Raw genomic sequence first — 20,038 nt, forward strand, 5'->3', positions numbered from 1 at the left:
CCCGAGCCTTCCGTTCGATCTCAATCTTATCTGGATAGAAATGGCATGACAAAAACGATTCTAGATTCAAACACCAAAGGGGCGTTTTAAAGTCATGGCTAAAGGCAGCAGAAATTCAGATCAATAGACAATCACACTGTCCAGATAGTAGCCATAGTTCGAACCCTTCCGTTCCCTAAAACCTTTCTTTAAAAAGGTAGCAGAAATTCAGATCAATAGACAATCACACTGTCCAGATAGTAGCCATGGTTCGAACCCTTCCGTTCCCTAAAACCTTTCTTTAAAAAGGTAGCAGAAATTCAGATCAGATCAATAGAAGATCACACTGTCCAAATAGTAGCCATGGTTGGAGCCTTCCGTTCCTTAAAACTAAGTAGATGAGAATCGATGCATGAGAACGATTCTAGATTCAAGCATCAAATGTTAGACTCATGTCTGAAATTGTCAGAAATCAAGCTTAATAGATAAATCATTGTCCAGATCAGTACCGTACAAGCTATCCGTTCCCGATCCCTAAAGCCTTTCTTTTTATCAGACTACATAAATAGGAAGTGACGGAACCACAACGGTTCATGCAATATTCAAACAACTAATGCGCGTTAGATTCATAGTGTACGCTGGGTGATAGGCGATCAGGTCGATCGAGATAGTCACGTGCTCGCACCATCACGCGGTTCAGGTTAGTGCCGTCTGAGTCATGAAATCATACGACTTCTGAAATACGTACTTCAGATATATCTTTTACAGTAATGTAAAATGTCAACTGCATATTCACAAAGACTGCTTTTTATAATATGGATCCGTTATCTTAAAAAAAGACGAAGACAAAACATCCAACTTATTCGGTTTTGCGGAGTGCTTTAAAGACTCAATTGCCGTTCATCGCAATGGAGCACATGGCTTTAATCATAGGAACTAAAAATCCCATCTCAAATATGTAGAATAAAATCAAAACAAGCTAAATTGATAATTCCAACGCAGTGTTGATACAATCAGTAGGATTCTTCTTCCGAGTACATCCCAGCAATATAGGAAATGTAATTTGAATGACAGTGTTTTAATATATTTGGAACAAAGAAGAGACTTCTTAGTGTCTAAGTGAATGTAGGAAAACTGAATTAAAGAAATATTTTCCAGGATAGTTAATCATATAAATCAGCTGAGCTTTTTGGAGAAAATCAAGATTGTATTTAATGGAGTTTATTATTTCTACTTGAAAAAAGCGGTTGTTTTTGATGTGAACCCAACCTCAAATCAACTAAGTAACCTCCATTTTGACGAGTTAGATCGCTTCAGATAATCAAACAAAAGAATGTCATAATTTAGACTATGTGACTAGTTTTATCTATTGACAGCTTGAATTGTTATACCTTCTCACAGGGGTTCCAATTAAAGACTTCTGGAACATATTGTACATTGGCGGATTCATGATTTTCTTGGGGGGGTCTAAGATGGCCGCACGCACACAGAAAATGGTGACGCGATCGGCTTCACAAATTCACTCTACATGATCGGCTTCACAACACTTCACAAAGGGGAGTTCCATGGACCCACCCCTGGATTCGCCACTCTGGTAGATCATCAATAGTTTTGCGTAAATCATTTTTGAAGTAGCAGGTGTTTGGTGATTTCCTTAGATGTTTACAACGTGACAACCGGAGGAGTTGTCGCCTTTAGAAGGTTCTAGAATTGCGCTGGCCAAAACGAAACGTTTAATAAATCATAATTAAATACACAGCCAAATACGTACACCAGCAAAAAGCTTTCTCCGCCTGTAAAACGGCCTTTTCACACCTTTAACCGAGAAGAATAAGTTTTGTATTTCGAGAGTCGAGAACAGGCAATTGATATTGGTAAGTGACAAGTGATATTTCCTTAGAGATTAAAGTGTTTTGTCATTACAATCGGCTCCAAGGAAGAATAACCAAATTTAACTTTAGAGCTTTCTGTGATGATAGAATTAAACGAAACACCCACACATTGTCATTTTACTGAGAAATACCTTTTCTATCGCCAAAAATCATCCACTCGCAAGCTTTGGAATCATCATAGGATCGCTTTTACATCTCTGTTTTGAGTCCGTTGATTTCCAGACAGGTACAAGGTAGCTATGATCATCTGACTAAGACAAAATTGAAAGGCTTTTATTGATTGATATCATTTTGACCAATAGGTAATACTCGTGAGTTTAATAGTCTATGGGAGTTTAGGGGTATTGAAAATAACAAGAGTTAAGTCGAGGATCCCATATCTGTGCTATTTTCCTTAGTGATTACGATGACATTGGTCATGCAATATCATAAAATGGACAATGCATGAATCCTTTACAATACTTCATCTTCCCACACGAGAAAGTGATAGAGCTTTGCTTGTTAAGAAACATATCTTTAGCTCCGCTATTTTAAAACCTATTTTCGAAAAACATTTTTCAAAAATATTTTTAAAATTATATTGAAAGATTAATGTATTTATTTCATATTTTAAAAATATTCTGTTTAATTTTGAATTATAATTTTGATATTTTTGAACATTTGACTGTTGTATTTAATTTCAATAGATTAAACATTTTACTGACTGGATTCAGAGTCACGTAAGCTGTCACTGGCTGGATTCATAGTCACGTAAGCTGTCACGCAATCTTCGCAATGCGCTAGTAGTCGGGCTGTAAACATCATTAATTTAATTTCGTACAAAACTGATATATATTTAAAATATTGATCGATCGAGTACTCTAATTTCCTTTTAAGTACAACGAAACAGCATCAGGTAGCGTAATTTGCCGATTCCATTCTAATCAGAACAATAGCTCACTATGTATCCTAGCTCATTCCGTATATTTAATATCATAAAAAGACGGTGGCTATAAAATTCGCATACGCATATCTAGATACAAGTGCTAACACTGAAAGATTTCTGGCTCCCGAGTGGCAAGCACACACGAAAAATTTCCTTGTTTGAAGGAATTTAGCATCAGGAAGTATAATATAACTGGGGGTTGAGCGTTTGAAGTTTGAAAAGAATCTCTTGTGATTGGATAGAGCATCTGACGTCACGGTTGACTGCGCCTTGTGTGAAAAGACACATTGACAATTTCACGCTCAAGGAATATTCAATCCTATCGGGCACTAGATTGAGTCGATCGTGATCTTGCCGGAGTGCTACCGCAAGTCCTATTACACCAGCAAAATGGAGATTTATAGAGCCAAGTACGATTACCAGGACGCTTCCGATGCGCTACTCAGCTTTAGACAAGGCGATAAGTTTTATATCATTGACAAGGACAAGCAGCGGATGGTGGGGAGCTCGAAGACTTGATAACAATGACTTGGGATATGTTCCATCATCATATGTAGAAGTAAGATTCTGTTTGTATTTTCTGTAAATATAGAATCTATAAATCTGTCGGTAATCCTCTTGGAACAGTGATGCAAATCTTTCAGACAACAGAGCTCGCATGCTTTAAGGAATTCTTTAAGGATTGAGAAATTTGTTTCAAATGATCAACTCTTGTATAAAATTGCCTAAAATCTATTTTGGAGTTTATGCGAAATGCCACATAAGTGCTTCAGCCATTTATTTTACAATACCAAATACTATTATGGATTTTTGATTTTTTATTGTCTTTAAAAAAATATTTCTGAATCGAGCTCAGATCTCAGAAAGAATTCGATAACTACTAGCCTTGCTAGATATCGGTATGGACGTGTACTAAAACTATATATTTATATATATATATATGGACGCGAAGAAAAAGGAAAAGCAGAGATTTGGGCTACAGTAAACGGAAACTATGTTTTCTAACTAATTGACTTTGCAAAAGATCACGATATACCCCCCAACAATTTGCCAAACCATGTTGTTTTGTTGACCAAGTCTAATATGATTGGTCAGTGGCTATAAGGCTAACAGGAATTTTATCGATGCAAAACAACCATAGTCATCGATAAATCACACACGTAGCTAAACAAATAGACTACACTTCCGAGGAGAAAATCAGTTGCTTAGGAAATGAAGAATATTTAGAACAACAACGATAATATTCCCTCTTAATAATCTTTATGACAATTCAGTTATCCTAGTATGAAGTTCTTTTTTACTACTAGACTCTACTACTCTTTTTAGTTCCTCAGCACATACTATAAACCAAAGGGGCTCTCGTTACATTTCCTCGTTCTTAATACTTTATCATTTTCACATTGGTTTAAGCATCAAATATATATTATAGCGGTGCGTGGAAAGGTAGTTTTGTATAGAAATAGTAATTAGGAAAATCAAGCGACATTGTTCCCATGAAAAAGGATTTGCATTTGTTATTGTTCTTCAGGATTTGGAAGACAATAAGATAAACGTACTTAAAATCATTCTTTTGAGTAGTTAGATCTTGTACATGTCTACACGCATATTTTTGTAGGTGGAAGTTAAGCAGAAATTTTATCTTGCAAGAGAATAGGTTTTCAGAAACAAGTTCCTGCATGGATTTTATATATAATTTATTAGTTTGTACCTTTCAGAACATGCAAAAAGCGTTTGTTTGTTTCGCTCGTCCAATAGCGAGGTGTTATTGACGTGTTATGGACATAGATTGCTTCCATAAAAACAAACACATCGAAAAAGTGTTGAGATAAGTCGAAACAGATAGGGCGCCTTGGAATTCACGAAGTACTCGAACCTTCTCAGGTATTCGTACTCAATATGAAATTAAATTTCGTATTCTACATTTAATTTATGACAGTTTCCTGACAGCACCACAAATTGCGTTGGAAATTGAATTTGATTGCTAGAAATGAATTTTGACGTAAATTTGTCATGTTAAATTAACAAAAGATTATCCTTATTATTCATGAAATCCTACCCAATCAGTTCTCAAACTCTAGTATTTTATCATTGTCTTCATTGCTTCGGGCGGAAAAAATCAGGGCAATACACTATCGTCAATCAGGGTATTCAAAAGTCTATTGCCCGATTTCCCTGTCACAAAGCGCGTAGCAATGAAAACAGTAATGTTTACATTTTCCGGTAGAGTGGCTCTTAATTGCAACTTACGCGTGCTTCATCCTGAAATACGCTGGCTACAGGAAACTCGGCGTAGTATTTGCCCAAATTAGGCAACATCATTATTTTCCGTGTGTAGCCAACGTTTACATAGTCGGACAAAACGGAAAAATAGAATGACACGAGAATCGACGTAGACCGTGATTTTGAGATGGGAGCGTCTTGATTTCACCTTAGAACGTGAGTAATATTCTTGTGGTAAAAATTGCCGATATGTGTACGTTTCTACGTTCACATATTTTGAAAAATCACATTAATACTTTTGGAATGTAATAAGTTTCTCGACTCGCCATTGCGCCTCAAAACATACTTCTTCAAGACTTAATACTATATAATATAATACTATAAGTTATACGATTCGGTTTCATTCAAAATTACCGTGTATTTTTCTTCTGTGAACCTTGCGCTCTAGAGGGAATGTCAAATGCCTAAAATAACACTTGTAACGCAAGCGAGCGCCTGACGATATAACTTTGGCATCGTAGAGGGCTCCGGATTTAGGGCGAACACAGGGTCCTCTTGAATTTGGACGAACAGGAAATTTACTAGGTGTGTGGTTGCAGTAACACCCTTTATATATATTGGCAGAGTATCGCACAGGTTTACAAATTTAGCTTTGAATTATATTGTGTACACCTTAACACAAGGCTGAATACAGTTTAATATTATTAATATTACTATGGATATTTTACTTTTAACATTGAATTTCCATTACAATTCTAGGATTATTTTTCCCTTTTATAAGCACGCAAAACATTTTATCGAAATAGGGGCTTTCACTTATCTCTTATCATCTCCAATATTTTTCATTTTTCAAATATTTAAGCTATTTTGAAGGTTTCAAGTTACTATTTTCTTTCTTGCTAGTTCATTCCTTGGCTTCAAAACGCATTAGGATAAAATATCATGTAATTTGTCATTTGTTGTTTACTCGTTTCGTGGTTTATGGTTCGTTGTATGTGGTAAATCTGGCGAGTGAGCTTTTTACAGTAGTGTTCAGTAGATAATTAGAATGATTAATTAATAGTGGCATGACTGTAATAGTTTTGTCAGTGCATAATATTGCCATTGTTTAGGCGGTTTTAAGGTTAAGCTTATCTGAAGAATCACATGCAACCCATCAAGCTTTCAGTATTTAGGGATATAAAACCATTAGACAATAGAGGGTGGGGGTTGCAAAAATCCCCCCAAAGATATCTAGCAAGGACTTCACCTGGAAAATAAATTTCACGCAACCTCGCCTTTCAGAAATGCAATGTCAAGCAAGCATACACAAAAACAAATGTTTGCAGGACTTGCTACAAATAAATTTTGTCGTGCAACATTCCTATTATTCCAATTATCTAATGGTGTATTCCTTAGAAGAATCATGGCTTGTGATAGCCACGATAGAATTTAAATTTTTTAGGAAAAGCAACTCTTTAAGTTTTAGTAGTCAGAGCTTATCTTCCAAACAGAACAAAAATAAGTGAGTGAATGGCAAAATGGTAGAAAATTAGATGAAAAACTAAGTAATGTTCTGGACAGGTGCACATATGGAAAAACTGAAATGCATTAATAATGGAATAACTGTATACCTGGACACATTTGCATAACTGACCAAGGCACCATAATACACATGTACATAATACTGAATAATTAGGAATATGGCTGATGTAAGTATAATAGCTTTAGTTTTACAGTCTGGTATCCTAAAAAGTATTCTCATTAGCTGCATAAGCAGCTGATATTTTCTTTCTCTGATCTGCTATCCTGGAATAATTATTGCTAAACAACAATAAAAAATTGCAAAATGAGATAAAAAGTAAACGAAAAAAAAAAAAGTTATTTACCTTCCTAGAGTCAGTCCAGATAAGGAAAACCTGTACCCTCAGTCTTGAAAAAGGAACTCAGCTTAATAGCCTCAGTCGATATATCCAAAACCTTGGGCATATATCATTTTCCCCAATCTGGACCTCCTAGCCAGTAATTAAACTCTGTGTATTACAAGTCTGTATGCCCTCTAAGACTATAACAACTGTAATATATCAGTCTTTTAAAGATTAAGGTTAATACTTCTAAAGGTACTAATTACTTTTTAGAAAAACCTAAGATGTTTTCTTATTGGAAATAACATCTGGTTTCATGAACTGTTAAAGAAGATATCAAAACTCCACTTCTTTCTTGTTTGATCTCATTTATTAGGTCCTTGGACACTCAGCTTTTCTTCAACATTTTCCATGGACATATGAAGCAAAAAATAGATCCAAATATATTTGATACTTTCAATAATAAACCAAGATAGTTGGTCAGCTTATGGTTTAGAATCTATCAAAGAATGCTTTTTACTTTGTTAGGAGAAAGCTTGTAATCTGGCATCACATCTTTATTTTTTCCCAAATCAAATGTTTAAATACGCCTTTGCTAAAATTCTTTATTAAATTTGAGGGTTTTGTATGGGTTTCAAATATTTAATATTTAATAACAAATCTAAGATCTGAGGTAATATTTGGCAAACACATTTTCCAGAATCCTATTGAAAATGTACTTAGCCTGACAGTAAACCCTTTTGACAAGTTAAGCCATGTCATTAATTTTTTTCATTTATTCACACTTCCACTAAGAATATTAATTTTCTTTATTCATAAGAAAAAGTGACAATAACAACACTCCAAACCGTCCAATCAAAAAATACTAGTACTTTAAATCTTTTGTTTATATGCCAAACTCTAATAGATTTTCTTCCTTATTTTGAACCTCAAAAAAACTGTATTCAAATGAATCTATACACTTATATTACTAGATGTTTGTATAAATAATAGGGTTACCAGTTGCCTTTAGACTCAGCCTACACATACAACTCCTAAGTAAAATTTTCAACTGGAGTAAGTTATGTTGTTGTTGTTATTATTATTCTAGATTTGTTGTACTAATTTATTTCATATCCATAGCAACTGATCACAGATTATATTATATACATATTATATATTTTGTCTGGCTATTGTTTTCAATACAAAATGTACAATGTATGCATGGCTTTGGGAAAGCTGGTTTCTATTAATAGCAAAAAAAAACAAAAATTAAGATGGTTTTTTTTTTAAAATTAGACATTTTAACATTAACAGTTTTATACTGGGAACCACTAGATGTCAAGTAATATTCTTATTCTTATATCATGATTATTATTTTTTCAGTTTATAACCCTTGTTGATCCGATAACATTAGAATACATGGAAACAGAGTCACCACAACCTGAGAAAGACATCAAGATGGATGCTCTCTGTGAACTTACAGCGCAAACGCAATGTCCACACTTAGGTAAGTATAATAGATCTATTTAATAAAGAATTTTATTTTATTTTTAGCTAAAGAGACTCCTTTATATACTCCAGTATATTTTAAATTCAAACGACATAATTTCCAGCTCTTTGTAACAAGTTTAAAGTGAAGAGTTTAATGATCTATGAAATATGGTTTTCAAAGCTAAAGTGCTCATTATTTTAAAGAAATTCGTAACGAGTACTTCAGTGTGGGCGGTTTCATATCATATCATGTTCTATACTCATTCAGTAAATCCACTTGAGAAATGTGAGGCTAAATTTATAAAACACTGAAACCATTAAAGCAAAAAAGACGGTTTGAAATCTAAATTTTATGAAAATATAAAAATTCTAAAAATACAACAAAACAGTAAAAAACTCATTTTCTTAAGAATAAAGTATCTTGAATTGAAAATTTTGCTTAAAATTTCATTAAATATAATAATGTTCTACTCATGTGTAAACTGTTAGTGGCACACCCTTTGCTAAAATTAAAATAATATACTGTACACTATTAAATCTATTTAATTGCCATGACAACAAATCTTAAATTTAATTTTTTCTTTATTATAGTTTATAAAATAGTCTATATTAAATTTGTCTGACTTATGGTTAGCTAACTAATAGGTTTCCTTAGCTATATGGTATTGCAGATACAGAAAAGGACAAATATATATATTATTACTGGAAAATTTAGTACCAAAATTCTTAGTAAAGATCAATATGGCTATTAAATTAGCAAGCTTTGCTATAGCTAGCCAAGATAAAAAATCACCAGATGTGACTACCAAGGTGACTACCACTAAGTTAGAGCCCTGTGACATTAATGAACTTCTGTCTTGTTTAGTTCATTAATTTTTCTGCTTTGAGGTGTCTGCTTTGTCTTTCCGTAGACATGATTTAATTAATTAACCCCATTTGAAGAGTCATGCTGTAGTATTTTATGTAAATATATGGGTCTAGTTAAATATGTTCGTGCTAAGTTTTAAAAACAAATATCAATTGAAATAGTTAATATTGATAAAAATATACTATCTTACAGTAAATAGATTTGAAGCATTTAAAAATATTGATATTATTCCAACCTATGTTCTTGGAATAGGAAGGAAATCACTGGCAAAGTGATTTAAAATAATATTATTTCAAAAGCATGGGAAGTATTTAGTGGTTCTTTATCATTTTGTAAACGTGTATTTTAAAAAAATATTATTTTCTATCGTGTTTCACATTTATTTTTCACAAATGGATTCCTAAGTTCCAATGTCCAATATAGAACAACTTGTATAACAGCTGCTTAACAACCATAAGTGCCCACACGAATTCAGAAATATGTTAGAGTTAAATTTATCCCTATATTATCTGACAAAGAGTTGTACTACAAAACAACAGAGTGCTCACCCAGGAAATTCATTATTAATTTATTGAAGGCTGGCTTCAAGGCATAAAAGAAATTTCCTATGACTTCTAAATTTTCACGAGAAACTAGGAATTCTAACAAAGCCTAATTTCTTTTTCCTACAAACTTATAGTCAAGTCATATTTTTTCACGGTCATATTAATTTTGTCTTTCATTTTATTTAATGCATGTTCAAGACAGAACACAAAAAAGTGACATAGTTTGGTGGGAAACCAAGGCCAACAGTCTAAAGGGAAGCAAGTTGAAAGTTTGCCAACAAACTAATTTTAAAGCTTTTGAATCTGTTTTTTGAAGCATATTTTAAAAACATGCATGACAAAAGGATTAAATGAATGAAAAAGCAAATGATTGAATGGAAAATGCATGAATATGTAAAGTATACAAAAATAAGGGGATTAAATCAAACATTAAGTAAAATTGTCTTTCAGGGCTTAAAATAATGATGGCTAAGATGTGGTCATGATGACAGGCCTAAGCCGGCCAAATTAATTTTAGCTCAAATCATATTTCCTTTCTGGCTCAATGTTACTGGTCAAAATAGCCAGCAAGCTAAGGCTGACAAGTTCCAATTTTGGGCAGACATTGTCTGATTTCCAGCTGTTATTTTAATCCCTGTCTTAACCGGAAGCTGCTGGTCAACATCACAAACGCAGGGATTTACCTAACTTGTGTTTTTAAGGTACATTATATAATTTTCAATCATTATTTCAACAGGACGTAATCACCCAAGTTATCCTCCAGAGGACTACATAAAAAATCCACAAGACAGTCCAACACAGTCAAGAAAAAAAACTCGGCCAGATAACCAAACAACAGAGCAATCTAAACTACAGAAAGACCTTAAATTCAGCCAACAGAGGTACATGTGATTTGTATTAGCATTCTGTTTTTGAGGAATGTACAGATTGATGCTCCACGAGGTAACTCAAAAGTACCACTCAAATTAGAAACAATCCTTTTCTGGTGATATGAGTAAATCATTAAATCCATTAATTTCCTATTTTCTCATATTTGACATTTGTTAATTCTACTCACAGAGGTATACAGTTGGGCAGACCAGAGCTTGTTAAAACGTGGGAAAAATTTGAAAGTAAAAAGACAGCAAAAGAACAAGAACTGCTAAATGAGACAGAATTAGCAGCAAAACTAAAGATTATATCCAAGAAACTCGAGGTAAGACAAGTTTGATCTCCCTGTAAAATAGCCCATGAAATTCTCTGAGCCAGCTAGTCAGCTAGGGTGTGACCAGCTCACAGATTAAATATATGGAATGTAGTATCGTTGTTGGGTTTTATGGAGGAAGAAAATCAAAAGAATCCAGAAAAATTCTTCAGATCAAGGGAAAGACATGACAAATTTAACTTGGGCATTAGCCATTACGAGGTTGAGGGAAAAATTAGGTCGAATTTGTGTTGCAATGCATCTTGGGGCTGTTTTAGAGAACAATATATTATTTAGAGTTGCCATCTTAAACATTTGTCCCCTAAAATAGCCCCAAAATGCACTGTAATGCAAACTTGGCCCAGTTTTTGCCTTATCCTTAGGCTGCGTTCATATGTATGACAGGGGGGGGGGGGGGCAGGTGAACTCTTTAAATGACAAAAAAATTCTTAAGACCCCCCGTTGAAGTCCCCAAAAGAATAACTATACCCCCTGGGCAATCTCTCTTTTCTAAAAATTTTGCATCCCCCCCAATTCTGTGATAAAATTTTTCAAACCCCCCCATTTTACTGGTAAATATTTTTTTCGATCCCCCCTAAATTTCACCTGCCCCCCACCCCCCCCCCCCGCCTGCCATACATTATGAATACAGCCTTAGAAGGGGTAATGCACAAGTCCAGGAATCGAACCTGAGACACCAGAGGGAGACAAGTGCACTACTCCTACATGTATGCCATCCTGATTTGCTTTCATTAGAAGAATTAAGAAATTAAAAATACTAACTCATAGAAAATCTTGCTTCTATCTGACAATTCGTAATGGCATTATTCCTCTCACAGGAAGAAGAACAAAGCAAGAATATTGAAGACTTAAAACCAGAATTTATGAAAGTAAATTTAAAGAAATCAAAACCTCAGGTCGCAAGCTGATTTAACATTGACCAGGACTTTATCTATAAAGACATTAAGTGAAAGGATTACATACAGTACCAGCAGCAATATGATAAAAAAGACTGAAAAAGAGATTCAAATTTTATCTTCCTAAAGTAAGACAAAAGATATGGTTTAATACTACTAATAACCATTTTACGATCAGAGTCAACAGAAAAAAAAACACTGTAAAAGTCTAGAATAAGTACTTGTTTGGATTTTTGTTACAATTAAATGAGTGATTTTTAACAGTTAAATTTGTGTACAAGTTGAGTGAGAGTTGCATACCGAGAATGGAGGCTTTTAACCATAGCCAAAGGCCAGAGAGATATATTGGCTACCTTAGAGCAGAAGATTTGAGGATTGTACCTGCCTTATTTCATACCTACAGGCTTGAGGTTTTCAAATGAGGATTTAACAACACAGCAAATCCGAAGAAAAAATGTGATAATATTGGCACTCAAGCATTCTCGTTTTAGTGAGCATACGTAGATTATGAATTGTGGCACTTTCGATGTTTTTGCTCATTCGGTCCTCATGGGCTATTGACTCAAAGTTCATTCAGTCTTGAGGACTAATAATATTGCTTATTAGTCTACTAACCATTTCACTGGTTAAGTTTATATGACCACTAACTCATATGCAGTGCATCTGCAATTAAGACATAAGATGAGCAAGGCTAAATGTAGGGCTCTAAATAAATACATGTATGTATACACATTCAGTTGCTTATTTTAAGTTTATTGGCTTAGAAGTGTACTTATAAGACTTTCTCAATGTCTGCAGCTAATAAGGCAATGATAAAAGGGTAAATTTTACGCTGTCTGTGAAAAGATGGAAAAAAAAAAAATGATGAAGGAATAGCGTCAGAAATGTCAGTTTTTTCATCTTTTCACGGTGTAAAATTTACCCTTTTATCATTACTGTTTCATTAGAAACACCGATGCAACTCACGCTAGTTTTTAGCTAGTTATCTCAGCGGATAAGGTAATAGAGTGCAAACACCATAATACATGTATATGAAAATGTACAGTTACAGTACTACATAATTAATACTAATTTGTACTAAATGCCACAGTTGAAACAAGGATTTCATTCAAACGGGAATATTACAGTAAGTATAACTACATATATACTTTTAAGGCTATACTCTTAAAAAGTGTCAAATACAGTACCAAACTTTAAGATCAATAGCCCTTATTCGTGGTGTGAAATTGTTTTCCTAATTGAACATGACAAACTCCTAGAGGAATAAACAGCTATTGAAACTTGGCAGGATATCATCATTATTCCTTTCGTATACTTTAGGATACTCATGGATTTTTCGGAGAATAAAAACAAAAGAAAATCAATCCTCTGGAGGTTTGTTATTCTGAATTGAGAAAACATTGTCACGCAATGAATAAGGTCTATTAATTCATTTAGATGTTTATAAACTTTGTACGGTACTTGGTATATTAAATAAAATAATAATATTAGCTTTAAATTTGAAGAGATATTCTAGCCCATTTGGAAGAGAGATTGATATACCAATAATATTATGGAGTTTGAAATAATTTAAGGCTTACTCTTAGTGCCTATTCTTTCAAGCAATAATAAAATAATAATATGATTCGTATTTAGACATTTTTCCTGCCTCGTTACTTGTTTACCTTATTGGTACTTCATGTATGCAGCATTAATGGCTTCAATCCTTCAGATCTTATCTAACCCTGTAGTTTTACACCCTCTAGGCTGATCAAGGTCAGGGCATCAGGCTAACTCAAAAGGTTGAATTCGGAATTTCTAAGGTAGTTAGATTTTGCAGATGGAGGAATGAATCAGAGATACCAGAGAAAAACCTCAAAATCATAAATTCAGAGACTTGGCTGCCACCACTACAATATTCTGCTTGAGCACATCATGAAGCTGAGTGCAAGAATCAAACACGAGACCTAGCTCAGAGGATATTATCCACTACACCACCCTTCATTTCCATTAATCCAAAAAACTGTGAATTCTGGCTGAAAAATAGCATGTCCTTTACGATCACAAAGTTCTGGAAAACTCTATCAGTTTGGATTGGGTAATCCACTTTTCTCACTCTTTTCTGTTCTTCCAGTAGATGCGTGTACCATTCTTCTCTTACCATAATAATATTTAGCAAACGATTTTCCCATATGGATTGGTTTTAACGGTAAGCACCCCCATGTCATTCCCGTGTGGAGACTGAGTCAAAATTCCTAGATCCCTTTCAAGTCAAGTCGAACTTCAAAGTTTTGAACAACCAGTGTTTTTAAAAGGATGAATAAAAATTTGCTTAAATATGTGTATGAGGAACAAGCTCATTGCTTTGCTTGTTACCATACATAATTATTTTCCAGGATTTCTGGAATTAAAAGTCAAATGAAATAATATTTTCCTTGGGATTCTCAAAAAGCAAACGAAATATTTATAACTCTAAATGATCATTTGATCTTATTTAAATACAAAGATATAAAAATCTGATTCAAAACAACTTGGAATTTTTTTTGCTCATACGCACCTTGAGGTCTTTATCATCCCCACTGACCCGTGATATATATAAGGCACTTCTGCAAAGTTTTTATACATCGTTTTGCATAAACCAATGGCTACAGACAATCTTCGTTATACAAATACTCAAATCTATGAAATTCTTCAGGGAAAAATGAGGTTAAAAGAGAAAACTTTCTTTTGAAAACTTTATCTTAATTCCTTTCCAGGTACAAACTTTCCCGTCTCCTAATGACCATGCGCAATACGAACACCAGCTGACCAGAAAAATAAAGCGGCTCACACGTGTTTACAAAGCATCGACCGATCGACCGGAACCGCGCCAACCGGAACCGAGCGTTGCACCTCAGTAACTGGATCCGCAGAGAAAAAATATAATATCATTTATAACGATCGAAAAAGTATTGTTTTTAGTACCATTGAGTACAAAAGCAATTAGAGTTAACTGTATTAAAGTAAATGGTCGTTCCCTTTCTAATATGCTTATTCCAAACGTTACAATGTTGTGTCCCATTTATATGCATATATATGCATATATATGGCAGATTCTTGAACAAAAGAATAGTATTGGCTGAAGCGTGAATACTGAAGCGCTAAAACAAAAAAACCCGGGCATAAAACATTAGCTCAGTTCAGCAAAATCAATTTATTTAACACCAAAACTATTTCTCTTAGATAAGCTGTGTGAAATTCTTCCGATTTGGTTGTACGTGACTTTAATAGTCCGTTTCTGTCACAAAGATAATACAAAACAATCAAAGCGCAGTGATTTCGAAATTTATAGGCATAAAAAAATATGCACTTTACAAAAAAAAGTTAGTTATTTTATTTTCGCGAAATGGATGAGAAATTGATTTTAAAGACTTTTTAAAGGTTAATACTGTAAATAAACGCATTATACATTGATTCATAACAGTGCTTCGCCACACACACACTGGTTATGGTTGCCATACTCGACACCATTTTACCATCCAGATTTTCCTTCAACCATGTGCTTCGCTACTTCTAGGGGTAGTTGAACGCCTTTCATGAGAAGTTCTGTAAGACCCTTGATGGCATCAATGCAGGCTTCGAATGGAGAAAAGCAGACGTACCAACTAGCACAGAAAAAGCCAACTGGCCAGGCGATAAACCAAAGTACAATAAACCAGATGATTGCCCACAGAACATTCATGATCAATAGTACACTAAAAACCACAAACAGTATGTATACGCATGAGAAAAACTGATACTTTATAAAAGCACACGCAATTAAATAGTTAAGGGATTTTATACTGGTTGCTTTCCCTGACAGGAAGATCAACATATTTAACAACATCGATGCTTACTGTACCTCTCATCTAGGGTTCGCATACGTGCGTTTTCAGTACAGAGCGCGCCTTCACGAAGCACCAACATTCAGGACTTTTAGTGTTTAAAAATTACTAACTTACTTAACTGGCGAGCTTGCAGAGAAATTATTAATTAAGGGTTCTAGAATAAACTAAGCAGTTAGAGAAAACGATAGCATTTTAAAAGACAGCTCTTAGGCAATAAACATAAAGCATATCAAAATTGAGCATTTTGTAGTACTTTTTGTTTACTAGTTTATTAGCTCACCTTTGTGGCAAAGTTCAAAAATTCTCTATGAAAGATTCTATTGCTATGAAGATAGGCGAGTCAAGAATCTTCCAGCTTCAGAAGTAAGTAACCCTTTAGGAACCTTCTCAGAGATGCCAATATTAATAGGCGCTGTCTCGGTCTTATCAGTAAGACTAGTAATGTATGCACGATAAACGGCTTGGATAGTCCATGATCCGCAGGGAGCTCAATAATAAATAATTGTGATAGGTCAAGAAAAACCGAATATAAAACTACTTTATTAAGAGTGTATGACTGATAAAGGGGTATTTGTAAAATAAAAAAGTATTAGGAGACATTATATTGTATTGTAGAATTATAATTTGGTGGAAATATAGCTATGAAAACATTTACATGAATATATAATGTGCTAGTCCAAGACACGTCACAATATCACCGTGACCTAGTGACAACCCAAACAATTTATCCATCTTACATATTAATAAGATTTTGTACTAACGACGAATATGGGTCGTTACTTCATGTATGACCACACGAAATGGCACTATCTTGGGGTTGTGTGTTGTGGTAGTGTTGCATCGTTCGGTGTCACCTTTAGTGATCCGTGTAGGTGCAGCACATGTAGTTGGTGTAATACCCGTAGTACCCGTGGCAGGTGTAGTACCTGTAGTACCAGTAATACCTGTAGTATCTGTAGTAGGTGTAGTAGATGTAGTACCTGTAGTATCCGTAGTACCTGTAGTACCTGTAGTAACTTTAGTAGCTGTAGTACCTGTAGTATCCGTAGTACCTGTAGTACCTGTAGTACCTGTAGTAGGTGTAGTAGATGTAGTATCCGTAGTACCTGTAGTAGGTGTAGTATCTGTAGTACCTGTAGCATCTGTAGTAGGTGTAGTATCTGTAGTATCCGTAGTAGGTGTAGTACCTGTAGTATCTGTAGTATCCGTAGTACGTGTACAACTTGTAGTAGCTATAGTAGGTGTAGTATCAGTAGTACCTGTCGTATCTGTAGTACCTGTAGTACCTGTAGTATCCGTAGTACCTGTAGTATCTGTAGTAGGTGTAGTACCTGTAGTATCTGTAGCACCCGTAGTAGGTGTAGTACCTGTAGTAGGTGTAGTAGATGTAGTATCCGTAGTACCTGTAGTACCTGTAGTACCTGTAGTAGGTGTAGTATCCGTAGTGCCTGTAGTACCTGTAGTATCTGTAGTAGGTGTAGTATCTGTAGTACCTGTAGTACCCGTAGTAGGTGTAGTATCCGTAGTGCCTGTAGTACCTGTAGTATCTGTAGTACCTGTAGTACCTGTAGTACCTGTAGTACCTGTAGTACCTGTAGTACCTGTAGTATCTGTAGTATCCGTAGTAGGTGTAGTACCTGTAGTATCTGTAGTACCCGTAGTAGGTGTAGTACCTGTAGTATCTATAGTACCCGTAGTAGGTGTAGAACCTGTAGTACCAGTAATACCTGTAGTACCTGTAGTAGGTGTAGTAGATGTAGTATCCGTAGTACCTGTAGTATCTGTAGTACCTGTAGTAGGTGGAGTATCCGTAATACCTGTAGTACTTGTAGTACCTGTAGTAGTGTAGTACCGTAGTAACTGTAGTATCTGTAGAATCCGTAGTACCTGTAGTATCTGTAGTACCCGTAGTAGGTGTAGTACCTGTAGTACCTGTAGTACCTGTAGTATCTGTAGTAGGTGTAGTACCTGTAGTACCCGTAGTAGGTGTAGTAGATGTAGTATCCGTAGTACCTGTAGTAGGTGTAGTATCTGTAGTACCTGTAGTACCTGTAGTAGGTAGTATCTGTAGTATCCGTAGTAGGTGTAGTACCTGTAGTACAATTGTATCCGTAGTAATGGTAAGAACCGTAGTACGTGTAGTGCCCTGTAGTACCGTAGTAGTACCTGTAGTATCTGTAGTACCTGTAGTACCTGTAGTATCGTAGTACCTGTAGTATCCGTAGTAGGTAGTACCTGTAGTAGTACCCGTAGTAGTGTAGTATCCGTAGTACCTGTAGTACTAGTAGTAGTAGGTGTAGATCTGTATACCGTAGTATGTAGTAGGTGTAGTACCTGTAGTACCTGTAGTACTGTAGTATCCTGTAGTAGGTGTAGTATCCGTAGTAGTACCTGTAGTATCTGTACCTGTAGTAGTACCTGTAGTAGGTGTAGTATCCGTAGTGCCTGTAGTACCTGTAGTATCTGTAGTACCTGTACCTGTAGTACCTGTAGTACCTAGTACCCGTAGTAGTAGTATCCGTAGTACCTGTAGTACCTGTAGTATCCCGTAGTAGTGTAGTACCTGTAGTACCCGTAGTGTAGTATCTGTAGTAGACCTGTAGTACCTGTAGTACCTGTAGTACCTGTAGTACTGTAGTAGGTAGTAGTATCCGTAGTACCTGTAGTACTTGTTTGTAGTATCCGTAGTACCTGTAGTCTTTGTAGTACCTGTAGTAGGTGTAGTAGGTGTAGTACCTAGTACCTGTAGTGTCTGTAGAATCCGTAGTACCTGTAGTATCTGTAGTACCCGTAGTAGATGTAGTAACTGTAGTACCTGTAGTACCTGTAGTACCTGTAGTAGGTGTAGTACCTGTAGTACTTTTAGAGGTGTAGTAAGATGTAGTATCTGTAGTTACCCGTAGTAGGTGTAGTACTGTAGTTATCGGTAGTAATCCGTAGTACGTTGTAGAACCCGTAGTAGGTGTAGTATCCGTAGTACGTGTAGACCTGTAGTAGGTGTAGTATCCGTAGTACCTGTAGTACCCATAGTACCCGTAGTAGGTGTAGTATCCGTAGTACCTGTAGTACCCATAGTACCCGTAGTAGGTGTAGTATCCGTAGTCCCTGTAGTACCTGTAGTATCTGTAGTAGGTGTAAGTATCTGTAGTACCTGTATATCTGTAGTAGGTGTAGTAATCTGTAGTAACCCTCTAGTACCTGTAGTAGGTGTAGTATCCGCAGTGCCTGTGGTACCTGTAGTATCTGTAGTAGGTGTAGTATCTGTAGTACCTGTAGTACCCGTAGTAAATGTAGTATCCGTAGTGCCTGTAGTACCTGTAGTATCTGTAGTACCTGTAGTAGTGTAGTACCTGTAGTACCTGTAGTACCTTAGTACCTGTAGTACCTGTAGTACCTGTAGTATCCTGTAGTATCCGTAGTAGGTGTAGTACTGTAGTATCTGTAGTACCCGTAGTAGGTGTAGTACCTGTAGTACCTGTAGTATCTGTAGTATCTGTAGTAGGTGTAGTACCTGTAGTATCTAGTACCCGTAGTAGCTGTAGAACCTGTAGTACCAGTAATACCTGTAGTACCTGTAGTAGGTGTAGTAGATGTAGTATCCGTAGTACCTGTAGTAATCTGTAGTACCTGTAGTAGGTGTAGTATCCGTAGTACCTGTAGTAGTACTGTAGTAGTAAGGTGTAGTATCCGTAGTACCTGTAGTACCTGTAGTAGTAGTGTAGTATCTGTAGTACCTGTAGTACCTGTAGTAGGTGTTAGTCCGTAGTGCCTGTAGTAGCTGTAGTAGGTGTAGTATCTGTAGTACCTGTAGTACCCGTAGTAGGTGTAGTATCCGTAGTAGCCTGTAGTACCTGTAGTATCTGTAGTATCCGTAGTACCTGTAGTACTGTAGTACCTGTAGTATGTAGTACCTGTAGTATCCTGTAGTAGGTGTAGTACCTGTAGTATCTGTAGTACCGTAGTAGGTGTAGTACCTGTAGTATCTGTAGTACCGTGTAGTATCTGTAGTACCCGTAGTAGGTGTAGTACCTGTAGTATCCGTAGTAGTACCGTAGTAGGTGTAGACCCTGTAGTAGTACCGTATAGTACCTGTAGTAGGTGTAGTAGTGTAGTACCGTAGTACCTGTAGTAATCTGTAGTTCCTGTAGTAGGTGTAGTATCCGTATACCTGTAGTACCTGTAGTACCTGTAGTACAGTACCTGTAGTACCTGTAGTATCCGTAGTAGTACCTGTAGTATCTGTAGTAGTAGGTGTAGTATCTGTAGTGTAGTACCTTGTAGTATAGTAGTACCCGTGTAGTAGTATTACCTGTAGTACCTGTAGTAGTGTAGTACCTGTAGTATCCG

The 20,038-nt window shown here is 35.6% G+C and overlaps 2 protein-coding genes across 4 annotated transcripts in view; one reads left to right on the top strand and one right to left on the bottom strand.

Moving 5' to 3' along the window:
* Positions 1 to 16,178, bottom strand: part of LOC148909893 (uncharacterized) — a 30,814-nt gene extending 14,636 nt beyond the window's left edge. Inside the window, exons 1-3 of one of the 3 annotated variants that reach the window (XM_089033219.1) lie at positions 15,972 to 16,178; positions 14,383 to 15,559; positions 2,003 to 2,118 (exon numbers count right to left, since the gene is read on the bottom strand). In XM_089033219.1, the coding sequence (XP_088889345.1) occupies positions 2,003 to 2,024 (22 nt within the window). In that variant the 5' untranslated portion in view covers positions 2,025 to 2,118; positions 14,383 to 15,559; positions 15,972 to 16,178. Of the gene's footprint in view, positions 1 to 2,002; positions 2,123 to 5,430; positions 5,538 to 14,382; positions 15,560 to 15,971 lie in introns of those variants that run through there. The other 2 variants (XM_089033218.1, XM_089033220.1) reach the window with 2 other exon arrangements.
* On the top strand, positions 3,085 to 13,480 carry LOC116307696 (uncharacterized). The gene is given in 6 exon segments (XM_031717993.2): positions 3,085 to 3,279; positions 3,281 to 3,355; positions 8,226 to 8,349; positions 10,483 to 10,627; positions 10,806 to 10,941; positions 11,769 to 13,480. Coding segments are annotated over 6 exon segments (663 nt in total). The 5' UTR covers positions 3,085 to 3,186; the 3' UTR covers positions 11,859 to 13,480.
* Positions 16,179 to 20,038: the final 3,860 nt, after the last annotated feature.

This window comes from Actinia tenebrosa, unplaced genomic scaffold (genome assembly GCF_029948245.1).
Source record: "Actinia tenebrosa isolate PJP-AT-01 unplaced genomic scaffold, QUT_ActTen_1.0 PGA_scaffold1__47_contigs__length_23844297, whole genome shotgun sequence".
NCBI lineage: Eukaryota > Metazoa > Cnidaria > Anthozoa > Actiniaria > Actiniidae > Actinia > Actinia tenebrosa.